Raw genomic sequence first — 18819 nt, forward strand, 5'->3', positions numbered from 1 at the left:
CCAGGGATCATTAGCCACGTCTCAGATATTTCTTCTTGGAAAACAGCCAGGCAGAAACCAGAAGATACCAAAAATAGAGTTTAGCTATGAGAGGCTATATTACTGAGGCCTCTGTGGTATTTGAGTGCAAACCAAAAGGATGATACAGGCAGGGTCCTGATTACGTATACCCACATTCTTTGAACAAATCCTATGTATTTTACCACACGATTGTGTTCTAAGACAATCTGAGGCACTTTAAAACGCATCTAGCTGGTATCATCTTCACTGAAAAAGACTGGGATGCTGGTCTGTTCAATAGAAGAGTGATGAGGGAGGATTTTTCAACCATTTCCAGCCTGCTCCTTGCTATTCTTTTCAATATTAGAATATGCAAGTTGGGCAATATTTGCACAGGCCTGTGGTGGGTTTTTTGTGTGAAGGGTTATGTTCTGATTCAGGAGTGGAGGTTGCAGTATGTGTACAGTGCAGCTTTGTTCTTCCCCATGGAGCAAACTTCAGCAGGCAAACTAGATCAGGGAAATAATCATGCACTGAAGAAAGGCTTACACCCCCTCCCACAATGCTGCTTCTCCTAATTTGGGAGCCCCTATAGCTGCTTTGATCTACAAAAATACATCCAGTGTCGCTTCAGGTTTAGCATATGTGCACATGTGCATAAGATGGAAAGATGAAGTCATAATACTCTCTCAGTCACCTATGTAACCCCCCCCCCACACACACCTCTGCTCTTTCTTTCTGCCAATAATGGCAAAAAGAAACATTCTTAAACATAACAATATGCAAGAAATTCACACATTGCACACACACATTTTTTCATCTAAGAACACATCGCTTGACCTGCATGGAGAAGGTTTTTAATCTTCTCTGTGAAAAGAGATAAGAAATACCATCTCCCTTTGAAAACACAAAGCTCCTTGCCTGGTGCAGCTTTAGCCAAGCATTTAAAGGCAACTGAAATACTATTTTCCAAACAAACTCTTCTAACCTGAAACTCAGCAAATCTCTTAATCTATCCCTGTAAAAAACTGGATACATGTTTGATTGCCAGGGCAACTTCTCACTGGTATAGAAAGACATAAAAATCTAGCCTTCTCCAATTCATATCACAGAGGCTCAACTTCGGGGGGTGGGGGCGGAACCAAGAGAGAGACATGCCGCAATCAGTCAGGACTGTTGACAATCATGCTACATTTATGATTGAAACAAATTTTGCTCAACAAATTTTATTTGAAAAGAGTAACAGAATGTACCCAAAATCCCAGCTAGCTCTATCCAAAAGCAACCTTTCAGCAAATAATTCACAGTTCATTTTTCAAGTTTTAAAATAATTTCAGCCACTGAAAGAGCAAACAAGAAGATAGAGATGTATGTTTAAATCCTAAGCAGAATGAGGTTTCTAAATGAGATCATTTTTATTTAATTACACCAGCAAATCACATACTATTGTCTAATCTGACTGTTATGCATTTACAGAGCACTAATGTCCCTGAGGACATCATTCAGCATAACCAAATAAAGCCTGTGTTCATAAATATGAAAATTAAATTAACTGTACCTGCCTTGGTCTAGTCTGGATAATAGAAATGAAAATCTGAGATGGTTTTGGAAGTTGAATGCACTGTCAACTAGACCTAATTGATTTCCACTTGGTGCCTGCAGCGCTATGTACATTTCCATGGAAGTAAAGTAAAGGTAAAGGGACCCCTGACCATTAGGTCCAGTCGTGGCTGACTCTGGGGTTGTGGCGCTCATCTCACTTTGTTGGCCGTGGAAGCCGGCGTACAGCTTCCTGGTCATGTGTCTAGCATGACTAAGCTGCTTCTGGCGAACCAGAGCTGCGCATGGAAACACCGTTTACCTTCCGGAGTAAATAGTAACCTATTTATCTACTTGCATATGCATATATATATATATATATATATATATATATATATAATTTTTTATTAATTTTCCAATACATTTATACATTTTTAACCAAATTGTAACAAAACATCTCTTTTGGACTTCCTTCAGCTTCCCTGGAAATCATCCATGTTTATCTCTTAATTACGCATTCCCTTTACACATATTGCCGTTTATCTTCCCTCTCCCATCTATTTCTTTTTTGACAATATCTCTCAGTTTTTATAGCGCCTCTCGAAACCCCACTAGCATTGTTTGTATATCGCATACATTTTTCAGATACTCTACAAACCTTCCCCAGTCTTCGATGAACCTTTGGTCTTGGGCATATCTGATTTTCCCAGTTAATTTGTCCAGTTCCACATAGTCTGTCAATTTCGATCTCCATTCTTCTATTGTCGGTAATTCCTCTTGTTTCCATTTTTGAGCCAATAAAGTCCTTGCCGCTGAAACTGCATACTGAAAGAGTTTACAGTCTTTTCTTCTTATTTCTTTCCCTGTAATTCCTAAAAGAAAGGCTTCTGGTTTCTTCACAAAAGTAAATTTTAACATCTTTTTCAATTCATTATAAATGGCATCCCAGAAACCTTTCACCTTCTTACATTCCCACCACATATGGTAAAATGTTCCTTCTTTTTCTTTACATTTCCAACACTTAGTACATGTCTTATACATTTTTGCTAATTTTACCGGTGTGATATACCATCTGTAAAACATTTTCATAACATTTTCCTTCAACGCAGTACATGCAGTAAATTTCAGATTTTCTTTCCACAATTTTTCCCAATCGTCAAATTGTATATTATAACCGAAGTCTTTGGCCCATTGTATCATTACCGATTTAACCTCTTCATCTTTCATGTTCCATTCCAACAGTATTTTATACATTTTTGACAGAATTTTACATTCGTTATTTATTATATCTACTTGAAACTTTGAATCTTTTTCTCCATATCCACATTCTTTTATGTCTTTTTTAAACATTTCATTAACCTGTAAATAATGCAACCAATCATATACATGTTCTTTAATTTGTTCATATGGCTTTAACTTCCATTTCCCCTCCTCTTTAATCACCATTTCACCATATGTAATCCAGTTGCCTCTCATATTAATTTTCTTTACACTCATAACTTCTAACGGAGATAGCCGGTGTGGAACTTTTGGTTCCAGTAAATTTTTGTACCTGTCCCATACCTCTATCAACGAATTCCTGAAGATGTGGTTCCCAAAACCTTTATGAATTTTCTTCTTATCACACCATAAATATGCATGCCACCCAAATCTGTTTTCAAAACCTTCAAGGTCTAATAATTCCTTATTGTCTAATTTTATCCATTCTTTTAACCAGCAAAGACATGCTGCTTCATAATATAGTTTCATATCTGGCAGGGCGAAGCCTCCTCTTTCTTTTACATCTGTTAATAACTTATATTTTATTCTTGGCTTCTTGCCCTGCCAGATATACCTTGAAATCACTTTTTGCCACTCTTTAAAAATCCCTATCCCCTTTATAATGGGGATAGTCTGAAATAAAAGTAACATCTTTGGAAGTACACTCATCTTTATTGTGGAAATTCTGCCCCAAAAGGACAGTTTCATTCTGCCCCACACCTCTAGATATTTCTTTATTTCCTTCCAAACCGGTACATAATTATTCTGGAACAGGTCGATATTTTTGGGTGTTAACCAACTCCCCAAATATTTTACTTTTTCACAACCTCTATCTCTGTCTGTTGTTGCATTATTTCTATCTTATTTTGTTCCATATTTTTAACAATTATTTTGGTCTTTTTCTTATTCAATCTAAATCCTGCCATTTTTCCAAATTGTTCTATTTCCTCCAAGACTTCTTTTACACTGGTTCTTCAATTGTTATAACCAGATCATCGGCAAAGGCTTTCACTTTATATTCATTCTGCCCCACTGCTACCCCTTTAATTGATTTATTTTGTCTAATCGCACTTAAAAAGACCTCTAGGACCGTTATAAATAATAATGGTGAGAGCGGACAACCCTGTCTTGTTCCTTTTGATATTTTTATATCCTCTGTAATTACGTTATTGACTAGCAGTTTAGCTCTGTTCTGTGTATATTGCCTTAATTCCATTGAAGAACTCTTTCCCCACATCCATATACTCTAAATTTTTCAGCATAAAATCCCATACTATATTATCAAAGGCCTTTTCTGCATCCACAAACATTAATATCGCTTGTTTCTCATTCCTGGCAGTCAGATATTCCAAAATATTAATTATATTCCTTATATTATCTTTCATTTGTCTGCCTGGAAGGAAACCTGCTTGATCTTTATGGATGATTTTCAACAGTATCTTTTTCATTCTCTTCGCTAAAATCCCTGCAAATATTTTGTAATCCGTATTCAATAATGAAATAGGCCTATAGTTTTTGACTTGTGTTAAATCCAAATCTTGTTTTGGAATCAAAGTGATAAATGCTTCTTTCCTTGTATCTGGGATCTCTCTTTTAAAATATTATTCATAACTTCTTTCAATGGTGTCAACAGTACATCTCTCATTTCTTTGTAATAACCTGATGTAAATCCATCTGGTCCCGGGGCCTTTCCTCTCTTCAATTCTTTTATAGCCTCCTTTATCTCGTCCATTTCTATTGGGGCATTCAGCTGGTCTTTTTGTTCTGTTGGGATCTTCTGCACCTTTTTTTCTTTTAAAAATCTTTCTATTTTCTTTATATTGTTCCTTTCTTTATTTTTATATAATTGTCTATAAAAGTCCACGAATCCTTTTCTGATTTCTTTCAGGTTAACTATCTCTTCACCATTTACAATGATTTTATTAATTGTGTTTTGTTCCTTTCCTCTTTTTAATTTGCCACGCTAACCATTTGCCTGATTTGTTAGCAAGTTTGAAGTTTTTCTGTCTCAGCCTTTTTATATTCCATTCCACTTCTTTGTTTATTATTATTGCAAATTGAGTTTGTAAGATCTTGATTTCTTGTTTAATTTTTAAGTTATTTGGTTTTCTAATTAGTTTTTGTTCATTGTCCATAATCTGCTTCAAAATTTCTTTTTTTCCTTTTTCTCTATTTTTATTCCTCAATGAATTCTGCTGAATGAAAAAGCCTCTCATGACTGCTTTGCTTGCGTCCCAGACCACATTCATCTTTGTCCCTTTGTTGATATTATCCACAAAATATTCCGTTAGTTTCTTTCATGCTTTTTCTAAAGTTTGCTGATCATCTAATAAGTATTCATTGATTCTCCATCTATAAGTCCTTTCCTCAAAACCTTTTAATTCCATTTTTATTGGATTATGACCCGAAATTACTTTAGGTTGTATTTCAATTTGTTGGATTCTTGGAGTCAGTTCATTCGAAACCCATATTTGATCTATTCTTGACATTGACTGATTTGGTTCTGAATAATAAGTGAATTGCTTCTCCAATGGGTGTCTGAGTCTCCAAATATCGATCAAACCGCAGTTCTTAGTCATCGTAAAAAAAGTCTTAGGTAGTTTCCCTTCCTTATTTGTGCCTTTTCTTAGTCTGTCCATTTCCAATGAAACCACTCCGTTCATGTCTCCCATTATTATAATTTTTTGATCCATATAATCAAATAGTTTTTCTTCCAAGATTTTGTAGAAATCAGTCTTATTTCCATTAGGTGCATAGATCCCGACAATTATCAAATTTCCACCCTGCCATTTGATCTGGACTGCTATAATTCTTCCTTCTTCGTCTTTAAAGATTTGTTGAGATTCAATTTTGTTTTTGATATATAGAACTACCCCTCTTTTTTTTTCTTTGTCCAAAGATACAAATTCATTCCCCAATCTTTTATTAATCAATATTTTCCTGTTTCCTTGCCACGTGTGTTTCTTGTAAACATATAATGTCCAAATTCTTCTTTTTCAAGAATTGTTCAATTTTATTTCGTTTTTCTTGACATTCATCCCATTAATATTCCAATTCCATAATTTTAGCGCCATGATGGATTCCAATTAAATAAATTTAAATTAATTTTCTTATAACATATCATTTTCCTCTCCTTCTTCTTCTTCTACTTCTTCATCCGACTTCTTTCTGTTCTCTTCTTTTTCCTCCCCCGATTCTGACTCTTCCTTAGATCCTGCTCCTCCTTCTGCACCTTTGGCTTCTTCCTCTTCTGCCTTTAGTTCCTTGTATTTTCTCAAAAATTTCCCTGTTTCTTCTGGGCTTGTCAACCTGTGCTTCTTACTTTTGTAGAAAAACGAGACTCCCTCAGGGAATTCCCACTTGAAATCAATTTTATTTTTCTTAAGAGTCTGTACCAATGGCTTGTATGGATCTCTTCGTTTCAACAATCTTATTGGTATATCTTTAAAAGTGATTATGTAATTTCCATCTATGTATAATCTTTTCTCTCTGTTCTTCTGTAGTATCAAATTTCTCATTTCTCTGTCTTTAAATGTAATTAAACAGTCCCCTGGAAATTTCCTTGCTTTGTTTGATCTTACTTTCATTCTAAATGCACTTTGTACTGTTTTTACAACTTCTTCTGTTGGTAGCTCCAGCGATTGCGCTATCTCCATAATCAATCTCTCTTTAATATCTTCGTTCTGTATCTCCAGCACTGAGCTCACCGTTTACCTTCCTGCCGGAGTAAATAGTAACCTATTTATCTACTTGCACTTTGACGTGCTTTTGAACTGCTAGGTTGGCAGGAGCAGGGACCGAGCAACGGGAGCTCACCCCGTCGCGGGGATTCAAACCGCCGACCTTCTGATCGGCAAGTCCTAGGCTCTGTGGTTTAACCCACAAGTCCTGTTAAATTCACTGGTGTTTACTTATGAGTAAACATGCATAGGATCAGACTGCACAAAACTAATTAAAAAACTGCAACATCTGCTGTACAAGGTAAAGGTTTGAATCAGAGCTAGATGTTATGGGAGATGCATGGCTGCCACCCAAAATATATAATGCACTTCCCCCTCTGGCAGCATCTAGTAATGCAAAAGGCATGGCATGATGTTATTACACTAGACTTTTCCTGATCCCTGCTCTCTACTTCACTGTGGCATCGTGTTATCTAGTGTTACCACAAGTTATGGGAGAACTATGAAGAAGAGCTGCAGGGCTGCTGTTTCTGGTGGAAGCCACACAGCTTTCTGTAACTGGAAATAGAGTGATCCAGTCCATATCAATTTTGCATGTGTCTGGCCACAAGTTTGTTCTAAACTAAACCACTTCAGGGAGGGACGAAGCTGGGCACAACATGGGCTCCTCCGTGTTCTGGGGTGTCCCATGCTACCTTAGTGGCACAGAAAGCTCATACACTGCAGCTGCTCCCACATTGCCAGTGTAACTTAAGGTGTTCTAAACTGAGAATACACTCACTTAAATTAAAATTATGGGTAGCCTAATTAGGAGGCAAGCAGAAGACTCTTCAGTCTATTGAGCTTATCTCCTACCTTGGTAGCTAAGCAAGAAGCAACACAATTTCCCCTTATAGCATCAGTGTCAACTTGGCCCCTTGCCTGAAAACAAAGACCACCACAGCCAACCACAAATGAATAACCACACCATAGGCCAACCCCAACCTCTCTCACCACCAAAGGAACACAAGTGAACGACAAAGAACCTGCACAAGCAACGCTGACACCAAACCCTACATATAGTAAATAAAATAGAAACATCACCACCCGACCTCACCCCCACCCCCTCCACCTCTTTCCCCCTTTTCTTCCTAATGTCTCAACAAATGAAACAGATTTGTAAAAATGTTACGTGGGGGGGGGTAATACGAGAGAGAGACATTGCATACACTTTTGTAAATCAAGAAAATCTTTAATAATAATAATAATAACAACAACAACAACAACAACAACAACAACAACAACAACAACAACTTGGCCCCTTGCCCTCTGCCCTTACCAGCAGTTAGGTGGTGCTTTTAGTGCAGGCCCACTGAAAGAATTGTAGCATCACAATGATTTGTGTGCAGAGCTGGACCAGGAAGAAAGTTGTATGAGACCAGATTTGAAGGGTGGCCAGGGGCCTGGCCTAGCCCCATAGTAGACCAGTAAGTGTTGTGTAAAAAGATGTATTTATCAATGACACAACTTTTTAGGCTGCATCCAATGGAGTTTTCTTAAACTAGCCTGTCAAGAGTGCATCTTGAGAAATGTTAGGAACAAGATGTTGAAAGAGAACTAATCATGTGGATTTCAGAGAGGAGATGTCCTGACTCTGGAACAATGCCTGGAAGTTTGCCTTACAAGTGTCTCCTTTTCAAAATAAACAAAAGTATTACCCTTCTGATACTGCATTCTCATGCTTTTAAAAGTCATGGGTGTGACTCCTCCAAGCACAGCTGCACCTTCTAAGATGTAAAGTGGGAAAGTATACCTTACTGGCTTACCCTTGCTTCTGAATAACAACACCATAGTTGCTGGAAATGAGCTGTTTGATGGGAGAGGTAGGCTGACTCAGAAAGATGGTTTGAAGTACAGATGGAAAGGCCCCGAACACACTGCAGCAGGGAAGACATAAAGTAGTCCAGAAAGGAGGTCTCTAGAGCACAGACAACAGAGCCAGGCTACCCAAGTCCAGGGACAGCTATATCTGGCAAGTCACAAATATTTTCACAATATGAACCTGTTCCTTCAAGGACACTACAATCCTAGTCAGAAAAGGCCATTCACCTAGTTCCCAAACCACCCACCTTCAGCACCTGTCTTGTTAGCCTCAGCTTATTGCCCCTACTCAATCATTGCTGCCAGACATCAATCCAACACTTTTGCAGCCTCTTCTGATTCAGATGGAATGGAGAGACAGAGCTGTGTGTTATTGGGATATTAGCGCATTGACACTCACTTAGTATCAGAGCTTCTTGTATGGAAATCTTGATGTGGGAGTCAGGGGATCTGACATGGATCTTAAAGGAAGACTTTTCCAAATGGTTGATGCAAGAGGAATCAGGGGCTTATCAACAATGTATCATGACATATGGGAAACCCATCAACAATTAGTTTTTAATGCAGAAGGCACAGCAGATTAAAAAATTCCAAAACAAGAAGGTGGGCCCCCTGAAATACTTTTGTCAGAGTGACAACACTGAACAATAGGTTGAGATGCTAATGATTACTGGCAATGCCATTGGTGATTGTGCAGAGCTAGTACAAAGTCACAAGAAAAGAAAAGGAAAAAGAGTGTTTGCAATGGTTACAAGGATGCTGTTTGTTAAGTTCAGGGTTATTATAAAGGTTGCAACAAAGCCAAAAGGAAATCATAAATGGGCAAAACAACCAGCCTTTAATGCAAAAATATTATATAACAGAAATGTAGATGAGGAGTAAACATGCAAGTTTGCAAGAGACACATAGCAGCTATAACAATATAACAACAATTGTCTGGGACAAGAGAGAATATATGATAACCAGCTTCAAATATCTAAAAGGCTAGAGGATGGAGCAAAAAAAATTTCTTCTGCTCCAGAGGGTAGGATCTGAACCAATGGATTTGAGTTACAAGAAAGGAGATTCCAACTAAAGATCAAGAAGAACTTTCTGATAGTAAGAGCTGTTTGACAGCAGAACAGACTCCCAAGAGTTGGCCATTTGTCATGTACGATCTAGCTGAAATTCCTGCAATTCTATGATTCTATTATTCAAATGCAGTGTGCAGATACAATATCTTTAGAAAACTCAGGAACTTGTCTACTGCAAATCAAAATGGAACTACACTTTAAAGAGTATATTTCATATATAGCTCATTCCTAATCAGCATTTTTGACTTCTAGAAATACATGTTAGAAGGGATAATTTTTGGCTCTTTTCTGCTTTTACAATCTCATCTCTTGATTGCTTTTTATAAGTGTAAGGGTTTTTGAGAGGTTTTAAAAGGTGAGGGTCCAAAAAAATTGCAGAGCCTTCTAACCCATTGCATCCTAAGATGTACATGTAGATCTATATCAGCTTCCCAGCCTCTAAAACAAGTTTTGCCCATTTTGCCTATATATATATTAAATTCCCACCCTAACTGAAGCCCATGCTGGTTTCATCTGTGTGCAGAGCAAATAGCAGAGACTTTAGTTAGAGGTGTGTTTGTTGGAGTGCTGCAATGTAGGGGTTCCCCCACTGCATTATAATATCTTCATACATAGGGAAGATTACTCACATTCTTATTGTTAATACAGGAAACTGTTTCACTTCAGGTCAGACAAATTGTCCATCCAGGCCAATATTACGTACTCTATCTGCTCGCAGCTCTCCAGGTTGTTGGGATGGAAAGGGCAAATCTGTCCAGTTTGATTTCATAATTTTCTCATCTTTCTAATACTAAGCTCAGTTTTCTGCATGTCCATATCACTTGCATTTTAAAAAAGTTCTCATGAAAATTCATCAGCGAATTTCTATTATGCCCATTTTGCAAGCACTTTTCACTCCTGTAATACATCTTTATATGTTATTTTCACTATTATATGAATTTTGATGCACACTTTACCCTAGTATATGCATTTTTACACATATTACTTGGCTGGACAACTGCACTGTAAAAAGAAGGAAAGAAAAGTGCAATTTTTTGAAGAATGGCTACATTTTTATTCTTGTATTATCTCAGAAAATGTGAATTGGTTAGGTTCGCTTTTAAGTGCAAACTGAACTGAATTTCTACCCCATTCGTAGTCTCAGAGATATTTCCCATTATTTGCTACGTGGTCCCTTTTAAACATATGGGATCAGTTTGACAAAAATAAAATTTTGATGCTTTAAAATTCTAGTTTAAGTGGTTGACCAACAATTCCACTGTACAGGAGCATTTTATAAAACAATACTCTGATTTTGGTTCTAGAAAGGTTTCCCTTCAACTGCAGCCATTTGTACGGCAAGAAAATTCTACCTCATACCAGCAGGAAGCTAGGATGTTGCGCTGACACAGTGGTGCTTATGAATCCTAGAGGGAGAGGAAGGAAAAGGATGAAAACAGGAAATCTACCAATGAAAAGAAAATAAGGAAAAAATGTAGGCCATTTCAGCAAATGCTAATCCAGTGTAAAGTATTTCCTTTTAAATAGCCACCATGGATATAGCTACTTGCATAAAAGATAAATGCACAATGTAAATACAAAAGTCAAGTATAAAACACTATAATAATTATAACGGCAACAGCAACCATCTCTTCTTAACAAAATACCTGCATGTATAGTGGTGATATCCATAAAGATCAAGCGTGGTGGTTTTTCTAACAAATTGCGATACACTACATCAGTCAGTGAGTCTGTTTATTAATGAGTAGCGTTTTAATCCTGATCTTCAATAGGATCTCAGAACACCAGACTCCCTTTCCCATTTTTATCCTCACAGCCCACTTGAGAAGCTGAGAAATTGAAAATAACACACTTTTGTGATATTTATCTTAATCTTTTTGTCCTAACTTGTGAAGAAGTATGAGTTAAGAAATCTGGCAGCACACAAGATTTTTCAGAAGATACTGGAAATGGTTGGCTTCTCAAGCCTTTCACATTCATGTTAATGAACTAATGCCCTTTTGCCTTTTGTTCCCCACAGTGCAGTTTGACATGATGCGAGCCTGTAACATGATTGCCACGGTGGCTCTGACAGCTGGCCAGCTCCTCTTTGTGTTGGGATTGGTAGAACTGCCCATTATCTCCCAGGATACCCAGTGGTGGGAAGAAGCCATAGCTGCGGTGTTTCAGCTTGCCAGTAAGTAATTTCTTTTTTTCAAGTACTAACTTATTAGAGTGAAATTTAACAATAAAATGTTCACAGTTCCACACTCTTTTTAAATATATTTAAAAAACACTCTTTTATTCCCTGTGCACACTCAGTCCATATAGCTTGAATTTACAAGTACCTTGGCTCAAACCCACACAAAACCCTCCCTCCCACTACATCTATTGCTGTTTCAAGTGCTCTGTAATATGGCTGAGCAAGTGCTGGTGCCGTGTATGACACTATCAATGAAAAGCAAAAACACTACCGCCACCCCAGTGCCTGAGCCTGTTTGTGGACTTCTTGTTCATTTCTTTTTAAAAATAGCATTGGTTGTGCACTCAATCCAGTTGCACTAAATCTTCTCACTGCCCCACATTATAAAGACCAAGTAGGAACGTGTGAAACAGTGTCACTGAACTTTTAAAAATACTTTAAGAACTCACAGATCTGTGCAAGCATGGTAAATACAACTCAATCCTGATGCTTTCTTGGCATCTGGAAATCCTAGCTCTAGGCTAGGATTTCTGCATTAAGAGCTACTTGTGAGCCCCCTCTTTGAGTTGGATACAGCTCTTTTCACATTAACTCTTGCTCAGATCTCTCCTTTAATACTTCTTAGTCTGAAAGCATTGAGTTAATGATTTGGTAGAGGAGTTGAATTTAAAACAGAGATATATAATGAAGATGGTCCCTGAAAACTGTATGGGGAATCATGTTAATCACTTGAGTAAAAACTTAATTTGTGTAAGTTTGTGTTGATTAAGGAGGGTTGTTATGCAATCTACTCAGTTTCCCCAGGTAAGCTCAACCAACCAGACCCTCCAGAGCAGATTTTGGGGGCATGCAGGAGAGGGGAGAGAAACTGGAGGCCCTGTTGTCAAAGTGCATTTCCATTGTTCAAAGAGGGAGACATCATTGGATGTTGGCCCTAGTCATTTAGGACTCAAGAAAAAGGTGCTTTTGTCACTTACTATAGGCGTTAAATCAGCGATACACAAAGATAGGAAGATAATGTTTATTACTAATTACTGTGTTCATGAATTGTCATTATGATTTTCTCTTATCTATTTAACCTTTACATAGAAATTATATGGGCTGTCTCTTGCAATTTCATAGCCTTTCCACCCTGCTGTTTACAATTTTTTTTTTCTATGTGTGCGTCTATAAAGCAAAAATAAACATCATGCATCTGGTGAGCTCTAGTTCCCCAAAGCAGATACCACAATAAATCTAACCAAAAGATGCCTTCCCTTTTTCCTCTAACAATTCTTCAGGCATTCCTTCCACACTTCAACCACTTCAAATGGTTACAGCCTAGTGTTATCTGTGCTGTGTGTGCATTTTAAAATTTGATTTCTTCCCCCTCCCAACTGAAGTAGAACGCAATTGTAGCAGCATTTTCTCCAAGCGGACTACAAACAACCATTTTCAGAACTTGTGTGTGTTTAATGAAAAAGCATCCTGTTTGCATGTTATAAGGACACAAAAAGTTGCCTTATACCAGGTTAGACTCTCCTTTAATCTAGTCCACTACTGTCTGACTGGCAGCAATTCTCCAGGGTCTCAGTCTTTTCTATCACATGCTATCTCGCCCTTTTAACTTGAGATATCAGGGGTTGAACCTGGGACCTTCTGCATGCAAAGCAGGATAAATTCTGGACTGTATTTTGGTTTGTGTCTTAAGTAGGTGCTTCATTCATTTGCCTTTGTAAACCACATGGTAAGGAAAGCTTTCCTAACAGGCATTAAATAAAGAAATCCTTGTGCTCATCATATGATGAATGAGGGGGTAATTTACACTGCCACCAGAGTGCTGGGCTTGTTTGTTGCTGTCACAAAAATCGGTGGGGAGTGGAGAACAGAATAAAAATGCTGGGCGCTGCATCATCGCCATTTCCTAAATTAATTTAATAAAATATTTTACCATAAACCAATCAGATAAAAATATATAAGTAGATAAAAATATACATAATAAGTTATAGATTGTTTTTATTTGATTGAGTCGTTTTATTTGGTCCATTCCAAACTGACTTACAACCAACTAAACAAATAAGACACCCAACAGCATAACTGAAAAAAGAGAAGCCGCAAAACCAAAATTAAACCTTCCCCAAGGGCCAAACTGATACTCAGTTACAGCCCAAGTCCAAATTATGCTGAAATAACAGCATCTTGATTTGGTGGCAGGCAGGCAGGGAAATGACTAGATATTACAGGGGAAACAATTCCAGAAAGTGAGTACCACCACCAAGAAGACCCTGTTCTGTGTAGCTATCTGCCATATTATTATTATTATTATTATTATTATTATTATTATTATTATTATTAAAACTGTTAGCTACCTGACACAAGGCAGCCTCTAGGCAACTTCTCAACTATATTAACCAGCAGCAGGATACAGAGAAGAGCACACAATGAAGATTTAAGTGTGAAAGTTCATAGGGGAGAAGGCAGTCCTTAAATATACTCAGGTCCTCAAAACCAGCACTTTGGGCTGGTGTCAGGAAATGATTGGCAGCCAGTGATGATGATACTATTCATTTTTTTGTGATCAAAATGGTGACTGCTTGTAAATTATATGGGACAGTATGCTTAGCACAATGGTCCACAGAAGACAAGGCAGTGGCAGAGAAAGGTGAGGGCCAGGAGACACCATAAACTATATACAGGAAGCACAGGACAGCAAAGGATAGATCCAAAACCCAAAATTCCACCCCTGAGGTTTAGGATACATTTGAACAGTGGTTCTCCAATCTGTGCAAGCTGCCTACTATTCTGGATAAGTTAAACTGCTTGGAAACCTTTCAGCTATTCCCCAACCTCAACCCCCTCACTCCCTTTAAAAGCAGCCTGAAGCTCTCTTCCCCATTGCTCCATCCTCCTGCTGTCCAAACTACCCTCCTCCTTTTTTTTTCCATGAAAAGGAAATGCATTCTGGCCCTGTTTAGATTTGTTGTTTCATTGACAAACAGTACAGAGGACAGCCGTGTGCCTTTCTTCTATCAAGGCTGCTAATTTTAGATTAGGCTGCTTTCCCCCTCTGTGCTACAGACTGTTTTAAACACAGTCAGAGAGAGACTGAAGGGCGCCAGGATATCCCGGCACAGGAGAAGGAAATGCCTGCTGTTACCTGTTATGCAAGCTGAACCTTGAAATCCTCAGTACTGGGAGGGAAAAGGAGAGAGAGAGAAGCCAGAATCAGAATGTGCAATGCAACGCTACTAAGACAGACTCAAACAAGCACTGCAATTTTGATTCTTGAGCTCAAGGTGTGAAAAGCACAATTTGGCAGCCAATAGAGTTGGGAAAATCAAACTGCACTACTCCAATGCCTCTGTTTTGCAAAGATGACGCAATTTGTCCCATGAGAGGATGAAAAGAGGAGGAACATAATGCCTGCCATCAGATGCACCAATCTCCACTAGATAGGCTTCTATATTATCTACCTATTCATGATGCTTAAAAATAAATAAATGTTCCCATTCAGGAAGAAATTGATTTTGTTGTTTATAACAATAGCAGAAAGAAGATGAAAGCTAAAAGTAGAAAAACGGTAAAATAGTAATAAAAAAGATTTTCCACAACAGTCTTGTAATAAGTTACATGAAACACTTTTAAAAGTTTCATTAGCTTAACATAAGCCTGCACTGAAAATAAATTCTTCTAGACATTCAGATGATTTGGCTGACAATTGTTGGTGCAGAACACATTTGGATACAGAGCAAAGGAGGGATGAAACCTCTGGTATGTTCATCTCAAATTTGGCCTCTTGGCATTCATTCTCTCTGTTCAGATGGGACAGATGTTGGAGGGTTAGTTTGTTTGTACAGTGGCCATATGCAGGATAGAGTTCCCTGACTGAACAGAGGAAAAACTAATGTGTTCCTTATGCTGGTTAGATTAAATGGATTTTAACAAAAGCTTTAATTGTTAAGTTAAATAACCAGAACTAAAACTTATGGGTTAGCATATTAGCTTGCTCTTGATCTAAGGGAAGCAATATAAGGCCCACAGTCATGTCTGGCCCACACTGTCCAATGTACCATAAACCATGATGCACAACAGACAAGCATATGTGCTGCCTTGGTCTGCAGCTTCTATTTCTATTTTGACAGGGGACGGCTGTCTGAAATAGCATGCAGTCTAAAAGGTAAACAGTGTTCAGAACTTATGAGAAAGAAGTATTTATGAAGGCTTCAATATTATTCACAGCATTAGCTTATCTTTGTTATTGGACACCAAGCTGGTATTTCACGGAACTCGCCCCACTGATTCTTCAATATTTTCTATCATAATCTCTAGCTTGGAGGGCCAACAATTTGCATACGAAAAACTGGAGTAACAATTCGGAAGACCCTTTGTGAATTAGCCATTCCCTGCTCTCCATGCTTTAGCTTTTTCTTTTTCTTCCACTCTATGGTAATTTTATAGGGATGCGGGTGGCACTGTGGGTTAAACCACAGAGCCTAGGACTTGCCGATCAGAAAGTCGGCGGTTCAAATCCCCGCAACGAGGTGAGCTCCTGTTGATCGGTCCCTGCTCCTGCCAACCTAGCAGTTTGAAAGCACGTCAAAGTGCAAGCAGATAAATAGGTACCGCTCTGGTGGGAAGGTAAACGGCATTTCCGTGTGCTGCTCTGGTTTGCCAGAAGCGGCTTAGTGATGCTGGCCACATAACCCGGAAGCTGTACACCGGCTCCCTCAGCCAATAAAGTGAGATGAGCGCCGCAACCCCAGAGTCGGCCATGACTGGACCTAATGGTCAGGGGTCCCCTTTACCTTTACCTTTACCTTTATGGTAATTTTGATGGATGCCATTCAGGGAGGACTGACAGAGAGGGATTGTGATTATTCCTTATTATGCATTATATAAAGTAATCACAAAAATACTCTTAAATGTTATTGCTTTTGCCATTTAAACTTAAATATATCAAAGTGTAATCCTTTGATTTACTTTGACTCTTATTTGCATCCACCAACTTCCCCATCCACCCCCAAATCATGAAACAGTACCCGTGGGCTGGAGATAAGAGGAAGATCTGGATAGGGGAAGTGCTGTAGTTGAGTAATAGAGGAGTCTTGGACATCTCATGAGAAACCGCTGCCTGAAATCCTGGAGCTCTGCTGCCAATCTACTGAGTTAGATGGATCAATGGTCAAAGTCAGTATCTGATAGCTTCCTACGTTCCTATGACCAAACTGTATTCTGGAACATAGGAAGCTATTTCTGCTTCCCATTCATTCAGCTTGCCATCTTCCATACTAGCCTTGTCAAAAATTCTATGAAAACCTCGATCGTGAAAGCAGACTACAGTGGAACCTCGTGTTACGGACGGGATCCGTTTCAGAGGCCCATCCGTAACACAAAACTGACGCAAGCCGAAGCGCCGCGTTTGCACACACACACACTGCACAATTTAGCACTTTTGCGCATGCGTGAGCGGTGAAACCCAGAAGTAACCTGTTCTGGTACTTCTGGGTTGCCGTGGGACGCAACACGAAAACACATAACCTGAAGTGGATGCAACATGAGGTATGATTCTATACATAAAAATAAATACAGTGGTACCTCGGGTTAAGAACTTAATTCGTTCTGGAGGTCCGTTCTTAACCTGAAACTGTTCTTAACCTGAGGTACCACTTTAGCTAATGGGGCCTCCCACTGCCGCCGCGCTGCTGCTATGTGATTTCTGTTCTCATCCTGAAGCAAAGTTCTTAACCTGAGGTACTATTTCTGGGTTAGCGGAGTCTGTAACCTGAAGCGTCTGTAACCCGAGGTACCACTGTACATACATTTATTCTAAAGGCAGAATTAGGGCATGTTTTATGGATGAACACACAAATGGTAGGTCTTCTCTGATAGATTGTGTCCTTATTGATGCCACACTGAAAGGGAAGAGAAGCTTCTTCAGACACAGCACCAACACAGAACTACAATTTGAAACATTGGGACCTGCTTTTTAAAAACAAAACTAAAAAACCCCCCACCATGCATGTTACCAACTTCTTGTTTCTTTCTTTAGGGTGACCAGATGTATCCTGTACCCTTTAGTACTTGTACAGAAGAGTGAACTTTGGAAGGCATTGCATGTCACGCAGGTGTGTGCCTGCTAAAATTCTTTTATACACAACTATTAAAAGATACAGGAGGCATCAACTCTGGTCACCCATCTTCTTTAAGAAACCAAACCAAAAATAAAGGATGGAATTGTGTCAATGCCGCTGCAGCGGTACACCTTAGGTCAGGGCATGACCAACAGTGTAGACTACACAAAATCCAAGCCAGTATCTTATTTTCATCCTGTCTTCATAGTCTGCAAACCATACAGCAGTTTCCCAATCATCACACTGAAGAGAAGTCACACTTCAGAGAGAGTTGAGTATTTCAGTCATACCTCAAATACCCCAAACATAATAATGACCTTGGCAAGCACACAGTCACTTGTCAACACTCACCACACTGACGCTTATGATGGCTCCTAGCCCTGCATCATTTTTACTTCAGCCACCTGCGTGTGTCCTTGATAGAAGTGCATCCTTTTTTCTTTTTCTTTTTAAAAAATCTAACAAAATACAACCTTAGGAAGCAGAGAGGAAGGAAAGAGTAGAGGAAGTGGTATTGCTCTGGCGGCTGCACATGGATTCACACACAGTTCCAGAACTGTGCAGCCTCACACCTTACAGGAAAGAATTGTTTGCTTTGGAAAAGCACTGTGGTGAAAATGGAAGCAGTTTTGTGCACAGAGGGTTTTGAGTAAGAGCTCATAAATTTTACTTTAGAGGCTTTTCTTTATAGAGACAGAATTCTGAATAGCTTCTATGTTCTTCAAGTAGACAAGCTTTGCCTTTTACACTTGTTAATAAGTGAAAAGCTCCTGCAAATTCTGCTATCATGTACAATCAGCTTTGCTTTGTAAAAATGTTCAGGAAATCTGAAGAAGTCAACCTCATACCACTCAAATAGTCTCCCATCAGCAAACATCCTTCCAATTCCCTCCCCCAAGCAGTTTTGCAATTAAATGAAACTTTGAAAAATTAAATGAGAGCGGGGCAGGAGTCGGGGTCATATGTATGCAGAAATACATTTATATCCATAAAAGAGATACACATACAACAACCCCCCCCACTAGCTGTTTCTATAAACATAAACATATGCATGGTCAGGAGAAAGTAGACCAAGAAAGAAGTTTTTCTCCCTCTCTCAAAATGCACCCTCTACC

At 38.7% G+C, this 18819-nt stretch overlaps 2 protein-coding genes across 2 annotated transcripts in view; one reads left to right on the forward strand and one right to left on the reverse strand.

Moving 5' to 3' along the window:
- Nucleotides 1-18819, reverse strand: part of IFT140 (intraflagellar transport 140) — a 93143-nt gene that overhangs the window by 31419 nt on the left and 42905 nt on the right. The gene's annotated exons all lie outside the window — the stretch shown is intronic.
- The window catches only part of TMEM204 (transmembrane protein 204), a 34785-nt gene that overhangs the window by 8275 nt on the left and 7691 nt on the right, over nucleotides 1-18819 (forward strand). The window contains exon 2 of the mRNA XM_079952451.1: nucleotides 11433-11588. Coding sequence (XP_079808577.1) covers nucleotides 11433-11588 — 156 coding nt within the window. The remainder of the gene's footprint in view (nucleotides 1-11432; nucleotides 11589-18819) is intronic.

The sequence above is a fragment of the Podarcis cretensis genome, assembly GCF_951804945.1.
Source record: "Podarcis cretensis genome assembly, chromosome: 14".
NCBI lineage: Eukaryota > Metazoa > Chordata > Lepidosauria > Squamata > Lacertidae > Podarcis > Podarcis cretensis.